The following is a 13,985-nucleotide window of genomic DNA, read 5'->3' as shown; positions in this document are numbered from 1 at the left end:
CTTAGAAAGACAATGAAAAATTATGTATGAAAAGACATTTCCACCCCTCAGTTTTTATTTACACCTACAATAAAACAGGTTTCGAACTGAAGCATTACTTTTGCCTAAATAGAAGATACTTATTGCTATTAAATTTAGTAGTATTTCCGGAATTTTAACGAATTACTTTGTAGAGTCATTAGGTTTTCCTGAAGCAGGAATACGTGAAAAATGAGCATTGCTTTCTCCGGGACTCAAACCTGGAGCTCTCGAATACGCGCCGAGCGTGCTACCTTTACACCATGAAGGCATGCTGGGAGAAAATGCCTTATATACTCCTCCTTTTAAAGGCCGACTGGGGAGACTGGGGATCTCCAAATCATGGTGGTGACGAATAATTGTCCATCATATTTTAGTTCGGGCGCCACTGTAGAGTCATTAAGTTTTTGAAGTAGGAAACGCGAAACATATGCAATACCCTCGCCGGGACTTGAACCTGGACCTCTTGAATACGCGCCGAGCGTGCTACCGGAAAAGGAGGGAGAAAATAATTTATAATTTAGCTTCAAATTGAAAGTCGCTGAAACAGCCTATCGATCACTGCTGTCTGACGTAATAACATACAGTGATAAAGATAAATCTCCTCACTCATTTATTCTTTTTTTCGTCAATAGCAGTCACACACATAGGTTCCTGTATCTTTATGTCTCTAAAAACATTATCAGTCCGTATCTATAAAGTATCGTATTTACGACAAATACATAGTTATAATGTATTCGCGGACCCGCGAGTTTTTTGCCACTGCCTTAAAAAATACTGATCCCTTTCAGTATTCTTTACGGCAGTTTTGAGGACATGTAGGGGAAGTAGTCGTCGTGAGAAATTTCATGGTAGTTTATGTCATGTTGTTACTAAAATATTGTAATGAATGATATATATATATTCATATATATATGCTTTATATGAATATTAATATTTACGATGACTTATAGTGTTTATAACCATCATTTATTAAGAATTTATATCCACTGGTCTGTTAAATAAAAATTCTGGTGTCATGCAGTACAGGAAAATCTCGCTTAACACGATTAATTAATCCGTCAAAGAAAGTGCGCTAAGCTAATCGTGCGTTAAGCTAATACTATAAACAAGAGCAGTAGTTATAATTCTTCCATCAGTCATTCATAAATTTGAAAAAAAAAGTATCGTCTGTATTACAAGGTAAAATTGTCAAAATTAAAAAATACGAATTTCTAAATTTTTTACTAAATTTTCCTACTATATCTCCGAGTTATTATTTTACAACAAAAACATTTGATGATTGTTTGGCATTTTTCATCTAATCACGCGATTGCGATATCAAATTTCAGTGAACCTTCGAAGCTTTTCGTAGTACTTCGCTGTACAATATGATTGACGATTAATTCACGTTCTTTTAAGCCAGCTTCTTAGTCTTTAAACTAGTTTGAGATCTGAAACTAAATTAGAGAAAAGAGTCTAAAATGTCGTGTTTTAACTTAAAGACAAAAGGGAGTCCTGTATTTTAATGATTTTATCGACTACTACAAATAAAATGAAACTTTAGTGTTTTTTAAAATCTGATTGTGAAGGTTAACAGATTTTCCTCATAAGATATGAAGAAAATTACATTATTGTTTATAGTGAGCAATGTTTGAGTATTTTATTGAGAACTTCCAGTTGTATATCAAGATTGTCTACTCCTAAGCAGTGTATTTTCAATACAATTATTATCTTTTTAACCTATAATAACAGTGCTTTCGGATTTAAAAACAAATTTATCGCCGTAGCATTTTTATCGCATTAAAATTTTTGCATTACGTTAGAAAAATTCGTTAACCGATTATTCTAATAAAACGAAAAGTGATGTTATTTAATTTAGTTACGCTTCTTACTAAATTCGTGTTCAGCGGAGTTTTTCTGTATCTAGATATCAAAATTCTAGGTGTTTATATTTTCATTGCGATAAATGAACTACACACATTTAATATCTGAAATGAAAACAGAATTTTAATAATACCGGCTCTGTTAAGTCCATTGATGTTAAAGTGGGTGTAATATTACTTTCTTAAAGAGCAAATTATACTAATTTAAATTTCCTTAAATTTTAGCCGTTATACATCATAAGTATAAACGTACCGTTGAAAATTTGAGAAATAACTGAATTCAAATTTTAACTACCAAACGCCTCGAGAATTACTTTCCTGAAAACTGATACCTTTTTTTTTTTTTTTGTGCATGTAGAATATGAAAAATGCGTATTTTCATGGTGATTAAATATGTATTTCCATTCATAAAATGCTATGAAATAGTTAAGATACTAACCGATTCAAATGATGGTTTTTATAAAAATCCCAAAACTTTTCTACATGTTTTCGTGATGTTTAGGTAGGCACTATACATAGCCGTGTATGTGGACATTGTACACCAATGTAAGGAAGTTGTGCAAAGATGGATTTTGGATTGTTAGGATAACTTGCTTTGATAAATTAAGATTATGTTGCTGTATTAAACAAGTAAAATTTGATTTTATTTATGTCTATTTCATAGTTATCCTGCTAAATTACATCAGTTGAATCATGCCAAAAAAGTCATTCTTGATATTCTAATTAAGCTAGAATGAGCAAACTGGCATGCTGATGAAATTATCCAGGTAATATTGGCATTTATGTATAGTAACCTACTTGTAAGTGAAGGTATGTTAGGAAGTTCTTTTTTGAGGTTAGACCAAAATTTGTACAAATTATTCATTGCTTGTTCATAATCATTGTATAGTATTCTTTATTACATTTATTTAATTTTGGTAATTTATTTAATTTTGCAAGTGTATTTTTTGATTATTTATCGTGTTTGCTATTATTGTTAAGCAGAACTTAATTTTTATAATAATTAGAATTTTTTTCTACCAACAGCTGAAGCATCGGAACCTTTAAATGACCGGACGGAGTGTGTGGGGACTATGTTCCCGGGAAGTCATAGCAACTCTCCCGTGGGTCGCATCAGCTACAGGGGTAGCTTTACCACCTCAACAACCCCTGTCACCTCAGCGTGTTCATCATCTGCATCGGGACTGTCACCCTCAGATTGGTTGCAAAGTCCATCATCTTCAGAGAAGAGCCTCCTCACACCTCTTCTCAACATCATGGGCAGTTCTTCTACACCACCACCTCCTTCCGCCTCAGCCACCCCTCCGCATCACCATCACCATCAACACCAGGAACAGTCATCCTATGAAGAAAGTCAACAAGAGCAACAGCAGACTTTCCTTTCAAGTCCTTCGCCACATCAGCAAGAGCTTTTGGAACAGTTTGCTGTCGCAGTTTCGCAGCAACAGTTCGACCCTGTGTCTTTTACATTGAAGCAGCAGTCACCATCATATTCTACCCCATCCTCTACTGGCACAGCTTCTGACCTCATGGGAGTGTCTCCAGATGAAATTGTATACCATAGGTCGTCTCCATCCACCTCGTCACAAGTGGGAAAATATCACTGGACTACTGCAACGGCGGATTTTGCAGCTGGTGGACTGCAACTTGCGTCTACTTCCATCTTAGTACCTAAAATGGAGCCTTTAGCAGAAGAGGCAGTTTCAGCCTCGTGCTCAACGGCAGGCACGACCAGCATGCTTTTAACGAGCGCTCAGTCATCAGCCTCCCTGGCGGAGTACAATCAAAGCACCAGTAAAGTAAGTATGTTTCTTAGTGATATCTATCATTCTTTCATGACACTTCACGCATTTGAGCGCAAAGTGTCGTGGACTTCTTCCATTTTTTTAAACGATAGAAGAGTGGCATTTTGTACTCGTCTTATTTGGATTTTTTGTTGTTATAAAGTGACCCAATCTTATGCGGATGTTATTACCATTAGAGAATCATAGATCCTTTTCTTTCTTGTCGAAAGGAAACGCCATTCATTTAATAATAGTTTCAATGTTTCAGATACAGATTATCATTGTAAATACTAACGAGATGTTTTCATTAAATAGGTCTAACAGCCTCCCAGATCCGAAAACGAGTACAAAAAGCCTATTCGTACAAACGAAATTTGTGATACAATACAATATACACTATTCATATCACATGATTGTTCTCCTCGGAATCGAAAATATTATAATCTCAAACAAAAGTAATACTTGGTCAGTTGGCATACCTTGGAAATAAGAGCACATAAATGTTGTTACGATGAAATTAAATGCTGTAACTCTCTGAATTTCAAATACGCCTGCCGCCGATGCAAAAATAGACTAATTTAATAATAGGCCAAATAATATTTCCACTAGCGTCATAAGAATAGTAACGCATACTGTCACATCAGTTATCTTATCTTGCCCAACAATGAGTTAATTCCTTATTAAATTGAGCCCCAGAGTTCTATACTTCGGCTAATGCTAACCTATCATTGTCAGTTTCTCATTCGTCAGTAGCCTTTAATGGCGCCGCTTATTTAGTTTTTAGAAAGTGGATGAACATCTTGTGATCATTGCTTAGAATATCCTTGCTTTTATGTATTGCTTACCAGATTAGCTTATTTGGAAATGCCAAAACACATGAGGGCTACCTGTCTAAAGAGAGATATCTCCTTGAAAGACTTTTAGGGAAAACTGACTCATATTCACATTTACGCATAAGGGAAAACTATGTTGTTGTTGTTGTCTTGTCCATATTACATGGAACAATGGTTACCAGAGAGTACTCCAAAGAGAGTTTGGACTTCTATTTTCCACCCTCAATTTTGAGGGAGAGCACTCCGATCCTCCGGGGTCCGGGGGTCTCACACTCCTCTCCCCTTCAACTAATCCCAACGAGAGGACTTTCCGCACGCGGCACACGCATAAACATCCATGTCTTCTCCAAGATTCGAACCCGGGCCCTTCGGTGCCGTAGTGCGCTCCCCTAACCATTAATCATCCCCTAACCAGGTATAGATCTGGATGTATCTATACCTGGGTTAGAAGCCAACTGAACGGTTTACTCCCCTAACCACTATACCGTCTGGGCGAAAGGCGAAAATCATGAGAACCACTTATGTAACCAATCGTTTACCTGGGTTCGAAGTACCAGTGTTCAGCAATCATAATTGTTTGGACATATAATCTTAACTATTTATGAAGTGTATATTTCCTAATATACCACATGGTTGTTATCAAAATATTTGATAAGTCTAAAACTAAAATTTACATAAGTGTGTTAGGCGTACTGTCTCGGGGAATAAGCCCAAGTGCATGATGTTACAATTTCTTGAGAAAAGAACAAATTGAATAGTTCTTACCATAAACAATATTTTCCCAAAATCGCGTTCAAACATTTATTCTAAATTATAATTTTTGGTGGAATGAAATATTTCGAACCTGAAGTGAGCTTCCTATCTTCAGCTCCAAATATTCACCTTTTTTTGACAATAATGTTTGCTATAATCTTCAGCTGAATAGGTATCTATGCCATATAATTTTTTAGGTAATTATGTTGCTTGCTAGAATGACATTAATTCTCTTTTATACTGCTATATTTCCGGAATGATTTTTTATTGGATAGCAAAATAGTATATCGTATAATCATTTAAAGAAACTTCGTATCTCTGCTCTCAAGGTGACTCTCCTCTGCTCTCTTGTAACATATTAACAAATCCGTATTTCATGTGTAAGATCAAATGTTTTAATGGCTGTTTCCGTATTTCATTGTCTGCAATCTACAGTACCATATTTCATAGAGCAAATTAAATATCTTAACTCGCAGTATTTACATGTTATTGATTTTGATTACTTTTGTTTAGAAATTTTATCTTGCCGTGTTCCGTTTTTGCCTTTTAATCAGTAATTTAAAGGTGACTCACAAATGTAATATAGTCTTAAATGGTTAATTAAATCACGGATTTTTGAATATGTTCCATTCAGGACCTTATCTCATCAGATGCAAATTTTCGCGACCTTCCTCCATTGTCTTAATGCTTAATGGGGGTTTGTGAAAAATAACGTTACAGTTATAGATTTTTCAATATTTACTAGCTAAAAAGGAAAATGAGGTATAGAAAATTGACAATAATTTATAAAAAATGTTTTTGAATAGCTTTGAAATTTTTTATACTATAATAAACACCACAACTATGCAGATATATTATAGAAAGAATGCAGATGTCATATTTGAAAGGACACAGATATTATGCGATATATTTTGCTATCCAAGGCAACAAAAATAGAAAAGTTATATTATAGATAAAGATTGATAACTTAATATTAATGAAAATAATACTTTTTAAATTTATTTTGTTTTAATAGCATTTAGCTTAACAAGCTTTAAATTAAACCATCTTCTTTAATTTCAAGCTTGAGTTTTTATTATTAGTAGTAGTGGCAGTAATATTACTGTGTCATTTAGACTAATAACTTTGTATTTTATCTTTATAGGGTCATGAAATTCTTAGTCAAGCGTACCAATGCAGCAACGTTCCATTGAAGCTATTACCTGTAAAGCCCCGTAAATATCCGAACCGTCCCTCCAAGACGCCCTTGCACGAGCGCCCATATGCTTGCCCCATCGATAGCTGTGACCGAAGGTTCTCGCGAAGTGATGAGCTAACTCGGCATATCCGGATTCATACTGGACAAAAACCGTTCCAGTGTCGCATTTGCATGCGTTCTTTCAGCCGCTCCGACCACCTTACAACGCATATTCGCACCCATACTGGTGAAAAGCCCTTCACCTGCGAAACCTGTGGTCGCAAGTTCGCGCGCAGTGATGAAAAGAAGAGACACGCGAAGGTTCATTTAAAGCAGCGCTCGAAGCGTCAGCAGTCTTCGTCCTCGACCTCGACAACCTCGTCATCAGCGGCATCGTCCACTGTATCTTCATTGCAACAGCAGCAGCAACAACCAGAACAGGGTGGACTGTTGTTGCTGGACATTCCGCCTTCTACCGCTGCTACTAGTCTCCTAACCGGCCCACTCGCTACAACGGTGGTCACGACATCAACCACTGCCCTTAGATGATTGTGATGAATATGATGACTTGCAGAGTCTAGTGAGAAAGATGGAGGGATTTAAGTTTTATTGTATCAGTGTGGTCGTCCGAACGCAAGCTCAACCTAATTTCCCCGGTTTAAAAAATCTCAAATATGTGATATCTAAGGAACTGATACATCTGTGCTGTTTTTTGAATTATTTGTTTCATAATTTTTATTGTTTAACACTTAGCTTATTACGAATTCTTCTGCTCTCACTGTATCATTTACGCGAAGTAGTATTTGAAAATTTTGCCAGATTTCTGGCAATATCAGCATGTTCACCTCGAAAGAAATTGAGATTCGTTTTGAAAAGCACCTTACATAAAATATAGTCTTTCTGAAATCGCATATTTGTATAGCGATTGAATCTGAAAGCTTTAACTTATCAGTCAATACTAAAATACTAGTTTTTATTTATTCCGCCAGAAGTTTGTACCGTAGAAGTTTTGAAACCAATGTTTTCCTTCAACCTGTTAAGTATCCGAAATTTACAAGAGATTATAAAATATCATAAATATATCTTTCCTGCTACGATAATTGCACGTTTAGTATATTTACTGAACATTTAGTGTTTATTATTATTATTATTATTATTATTATTATTGCGATCAAAATGGCTGCAGTTTCCGTTCTGGCGACTTTCTATACATCCAAGATGGTTGTGTAATTTTTAAAATCATCGCGTATGTTTTGTATTTACGTCGCGTTTTAACATATTTTCATGGTGAAATATCTCATTGTTTCGTAACTCACGCACGCGCAAATAAGTGATAAACTTCAGACGATTTACATTTTCCTGGCCAGTGCCTATTCTGATAAAATGTCGATAATAGAACATGATATTTATTTATATATATATTTTAAGAAGGCAGCTAATTTTTTGTCCCACTCAATTTCGAAAAATAATTATTGTATAATTTCTAGGAATTTATTGCATTTGAGTCAATTAATTAACAAAACCGAATGCTGTTATCAGATAATTCATCGGGATAACGTGCAACTTAAGCGTGCAATTCAGAATAGGGGCTGAGCATATTTTTTCGCCTTAATGCATTAAATAAGCGCGATGTAAAAAACTGTTTTCCCCTACGTGATATTATGTATGTATTTTTAATATTTTTGTCGATATTAGTGCCAAGTCATGCATTTTTAGAATATTTTATTGCAAGGTTCGCGAATGAAATCAATTTTTTGATAGTTTTAAAGTTTATTTTAAAGTATCAAAATTGATGTGAATTTTCCTTTTATTCTTGAGTATGTCTGCAGCACAAATTACTAATGTTGTACTTTGTATAGACTTTCTGTTGAAAGCTACATATATCAGATACTGAGGTTAAGCACCTTTTCCCTAATTCAAAACTGAATTTCTTATTTATTATCTTTGTTACGTTATTAAGTTACTACAAATGATTGCATTTCATAACCAGTTACTAATTTCAATTTTTGTAATGATTCTTTCGTTATAACTATTTATTTTACTGCATATAATGAAATTTAACAGAGTATTACAGTTTTACAGTAACCATGTATATATTTTCTATAATATTAATTATAAGTGAATATTTTGAATTTCATAAAATTAGAAGCATTGCGGTTAATGATACAGAAAAACAACATACACTAAAATGTTTAGGTAGTAATTTCTTTTTCAATATTTTGGGAAGTATTTTGTTTTCTACTTAAAATAGTAATATTGATATAGTTTTATAAATTAAAATTTCACCATTTGTTTATTATTCTTTCTCCTCCTTTATTGTAAGGGATTGAAGAATAAGTAAAAGTACGTTTTATAGGGATATGACGGAAGTTTAATTGCATGGTTATTTCTTTGAATAAAATTCGTTCATATTAATATACTTTTAAACAAACTGTATGAAAATTTGGTGCTATTTTGGTAGACGGTAGCACGTATTTTAGGGGATTTACGTTGGCTCAATTGTTTGTGCGGTTTACAGTCAGCCATCTTGAAAAACGCCGTTTCTACGTATTTTATGCAAGGTGAAGTATTCGAAACTTTAAAAAAATAAATATCGTTAAAAATAATGCATTCATTTTTTGTTGAAAACGTCATTTTTTAAGATAGCAGACAAATGTAAATAAATACATTTACTACGAGTATAAAATACTCTAAAGTAAGGTTAAACTATTACTTTCATATAGCAAAGAAATAGAATAAAAACACCGCTATAAAAACATTGCGCCAACGTTTAATTGGATTAAAATGTCACTTAAATTGAATATCCAATTAAAAGCATCATATCAACGTTTAAAAGAATTTAAATATTATTTAAATTCAAATACTTTAAAATAAGTTTTATAGGATATAACTATTTAACATTAAAACATATGTGGCAATAAATATCTCAGCAATTTTTGAAAACAGTGTATTAATTTTTGTAATAAAAAATTGAAGCATACAATTATAAAGTAAAAAAAAAAATATGTACTTACAGCATTTTTTTGAGAATTTAACCTTCGTATGTTGATAAGTACCACAAAAAAAAAAAAAAAAAAAAAAAAAAAAACGGAATCATAATTTAGATATCAAAAAAAATTTTGAAAAATGTAATATCAAGGGCAGTAATTGGAAGTTTACTGAAATCTAAGAAATTCGAAGAGATGAATAATAAAATTTTAAAATTGCGCGGTAACGCACAAATATTCAGTAACCAATCAGTGAGCCGATTAGAGCTCGTTAATGCACAAATATTCTATAACCAATCAGGGAGCTGATTACATCACGCATAGAATTAAAATTATTTAAATAGTCATACAAAATAAAATCATTTTTCAAAAAAAAAATCCAAAATTAAATTGTATTTTAATATTTAATAGCCGTAAATAATTTTTAAAACATTAGATTAAATTTATAGATACTAAAACCAATTTCTTTTAAAGTAAGGTGACGTCATTGATTACTTCATCCACAACATAAAATTATATAAAATATCATAAACAATAAAAGTTTTATTTCAAATAAAAATGCAAAATTAAATTGATCTTTAATATTTAAAAGCCATAAATAATATTTAAAACATGGAATTTATGCATAATAAAACGCATTATTTTTTAAATAAAATGACAACAAAGTATCAGTTACCATAAATAAATTGTCCAGCAATGGGTTTACCATAAGTCGTATCGCTCGCCCCCAAAAACATCGCCAAAATCCGTGCAACCGTCTGCCAAAGTAGTACCGAAAATTTATCCGTTAAAAGCAAAATAAACGATTTTATACATTTTAAAAGTGCAAACATTCGGAAGTTTTTTCTTGTCTTGTAGGAAAGAATATTAAATTTTAATAAATTAAAAATTTTTTAATTTATATTATTGAGGTATATAGAAAATTATTAGGTTTTCTTCTATAAAATCTTCTATAAATTTTTTCAATTCACTAATGAATGACATTGTTTTTGATTATATATGTCATTTGAATTTGAATATTTTTAGATATATATCAACTAAAATTATGATTTTTTTGTTTGTTTGTTTGTTTGTTAACACTGAAAGCAATCGCAAAGTTCTTATCCAAAGGGGTGCTCCATTTAATGGGAATAGAGAAGCTTAGGGTAACATAACTAAATAGTCTATTTTTAATCATATTTAGCAGCTAATGCGCCTTATAGCATCTTTGAGCCTTTCAAGGCTCACTGCAACCATATTTTTATAATTCTTTTTATCGTAAATGGAATATCCAACAATCAGAATTATTGCCCATTTTCTCAAGTCTTCTAGAATATGTCAGAAAAGCTAGTACTACATAATTTAAGTCACTTTTCCCCACCGAAGAAGACCACCAGCTATTCTCCAGCTGCAATATCTCAAAAGATGAGAAACTTAATTCGTTTCAAATAATATTTTAAGTAAAAAATGTGAAACATTATTTAATACAAATTAATGAAATATTTGGTTCGTAATTCGTTATTCGAAATAATTCAAATAAAATGCAGTGAACCCTGTGGTGGTGGCATCCTCCCACGGACGACCACCTCTGGAACTGACCGATTTTCCTGAAAACAAATAAACATTTATAATGAATTCTCACAAACAACCAACGTCCTCGGAAGATCAGAATCATACAGAATCTTGGGTGGCCGTCTTAGACTACTATATTTAGTTAGTAGTCTAAAAAGTAGTAGTCTTAGACTACTACTTTTACTATATTTTATGAATTGTTACGCTTAGGAGCATTCTGATTTTATGGAGTATGAACAATCTCTAATAGCTCTCATCAAATAAAAGGAGAAAGTTGAAAACTAAACTGCTATCCTAATTTTTAAATAATTTTAAATCTTCACAAATGTTTTACATAAAAATATGCAATGTAGTGTCTTTAAATTATTTTCAGGATTTTATTCTAATTATTTATGAAACAATTAATTAAAAAATAAAATTTTAGGAATTGACTAATATCTGTGATCTCTTGTGTAGCAAAGTTGGTGGCCTTCTTTTACTCAAACTGTCGATAAGGTTGAATTCATTAATGTAGTCCTGTTCCATATGAATTTATTTTCCTCCATTTCCATTGTACATAATACCATCATGTCAAAACTTAATTTGTTTATTTTTGAAATCCATCAGTTGTGTCTTATTTATGTACATTTCTGAACCTTCTCATCACCGTTAGTTTTGTACGTATTCTATGCCTGCACAATCATGAAAAACAAATCATTGTTCTCTTGTGTACAGATGGTAAAGCACGTTATTGATGTAAAATAAGTGTGATTAATCGGTGTGATTGTCTCATATATTGATGTTTTCACTGTTGCTGTATAGTGTGACAGCAGTTATTTTACATTTATGTTGTTGTACAGCTTCTTTGTGTTCGACATGTTTATTTGTGCTATGGCGTTTCATAAAAAATCAAAAATTTGATAATGTGGTTTCTTCGGATTCAAATCAGCAGTTCGTTATGTCTTTCAAATATTTTCGTACTTTTGCTCGCAACTTTAAATCTTATGTCGAAGTGTAAGAAATTCTACGTATTGTTAAACATTTGTAAGCAAAAAAAAAAAAAAAAAATCAAAAACTAAAAATATATACTCAAATTATATAAGTTATTTGATTTTGTAGATATTAGTTATGTTTATGAAAAGTCTGAATTTTTTAATTTGATATGTTTTATTGTCTAGCTCTTGTCTTTGAAGGAAAGGCGGATTTGAGTTTTTGACTTTTTTTATTTGCTTGTCAAATTAATACGTTAATTACAAAATTACGGAAAATATCAAAATCTGCAAATGAAATTAATCTATTTTTATTTTTAAAAAGTTTTTCAGCTTTGTCTTAGATTAATATTTGGCAAGTTTTTGTTTTTGTAATTTCTGGAATTAATTTTTATAATATGGTTTGGAATAGAAGTGAACACAAGAATTAGATTAAAAGGGAAATAAAACAATGCCACATTTTTTGCTAGCTATTTTGTAAAAAAAAGTGGTAAAAATATTTAAATCTTTATGAGAAACGTTAAACAATTTCACTCTCGTGTTAGTGAGACCATACGACGTTATGTATCTTCTTTTTTAAAGAAATTCATGTTATATTTTCGAGATATAAATGTGTTATTGTAAGATGTACTGTTAGTGCTTCATTGTTTATTTCACAGAGCTTTTTAACTGTTACTGTTGTTGATATTGCCAAATGTTCACATATAATTATAAGAATATATATATATATATAAATATATATATACGATGTATATTTTTTAATATTCATCATGTCGCATGTGTTTTAATGTGTCATAACTTTTGAGGCGAAAGCGTGAACGCCTTCAAAAAGTACATTTTTTGTCCTGGTGAAAAATTAATAATTATAAATATGTTTTAATTGATGTATATATAACATGGTTGACATTGTGTCGCAACACGAAAGATAATAAAAGTTATATTTACAGTCAAATTTCTGTCTTTTTTATTTGCATCTGTATTTTTTATCGGATTCCCCAGCCTAATTTAATTTATCATTTTGACACTATAAATGCGCTGATGGGTGTGTTATTCTCTACAAAGAAAGTGCAACCAGATGTACGACCGTAAGTGTCGACGTGATCTTTTCACGTCTGCAGAGAAACGAATTTTGGGTGGGGAAGAGGGGAGGTACGGAAGTAGGGTGTAAAAAAGAAATAAACGTGTTCACCATAAATGCATATTTTTACACACAGAACCATTTTGAAAAATATAGTATATTAATCGCTTACTCGCAGAATTCAGTTTCAGTTTTAACTTTAACCCCCCCCCCACCTCCATTTTATTATCACGGATCATTTCTTTACTGCTGGTATACAATTGAATAGAGCTTTAACCAGTATCTTTGGTTATGCCCTAGGGCCAATTATGGTGATGTAAAGTAAGATGCATCATCACCCGAAGGCGAAGAGTTCCGCTGACAAAGTTATGAGATGAACATAGAATTATCAATCATTACATTGGTAAAGAGCTATTAACAGTACTAGAATACGCTAGATTCACTAACATTTTATAATCACCTTCTTAGGAAGAAAATATAGTTAACTACAGGGAAGAAGGATGCTGCGTAACGTTTTTGATATGCTCCCATTCTGAAGTAAACTCATCTAATTCATACATACAATACTAATCCATTTTCGGTAAAGAAATTCTTTCGTACTGCTCATTCTTAAATCCGTTGTCTAGAATATAATTGTTGTTGCCAAATAATTATTTTAAATCTTTAATTTCTATGATTTTTCTCGTAAGAAGTATTTTAATATCGTAAGTCTTCGAAAATGTTCATTTAAATCGAATAGTCAAATAATGCATTATTATTTTTTTTTTTTTTTCTGAAATGAATTATTCAAAAATCACTTACTCTTTGGTAGTTTATGAAAATAAATGAGCTGTTATGTAAAGCTCGTAAGGAAAGATTTTAATAATTTTTGCGAAGAAGTTCCTAGTTGAGAAGACAGGCAAATAATTGGTTAAACATTAACTAATGTTTGCATTAATTTACTCTTTTTTATTAGCCTCTCTCAAAGAAAT

The 13,985-nt window shown here is 32.0% G+C and overlaps 1 protein-coding gene across 7 annotated transcripts in view; it reads left to right on the top strand.

Annotated features, from left to right (window-relative positions):
• Nucleotides 1–12,888, top strand: part of LOC118199053 (uncharacterized) — a 225,354-nt gene extending 212,466 nt beyond the window's left edge. For all 7 annotated transcript variants that reach the window (XM_085825631.1, XM_085825630.1, XM_085825629.1 and 4 more), the window contains 2 exons: nt 2,910–3,682; nt 6,398–12,888. In XM_085825631.1, the coding sequence (XP_085681757.1) occupies nt 2,910–3,682; nt 6,398–6,979 (1,355 nt within the window). In that variant the 3' untranslated portion in view covers nt 6,980–12,888. The remainder of the gene's footprint in view (nt 1–2,909; nt 3,683–6,397) is intronic.
• Nucleotides 12,889–13,985: the final 1,097 nt, after the last annotated feature.

The sequence above is a fragment of the Stegodyphus dumicola genome, chromosome 10 (assembly GCF_044657685.1).
Source record: "Stegodyphus dumicola isolate Sdum_Otavi_A_Nest chromosome 10, ASM4465768v1".
NCBI classification, from domain to species: Eukaryota; Metazoa; Arthropoda; class Arachnida; order Araneae; family Eresidae; genus Stegodyphus; species Stegodyphus dumicola.
Note: the sequence above shows the minus strand (reverse complement) of the source record. Positions and strands in the feature narration are given on the sequence as shown.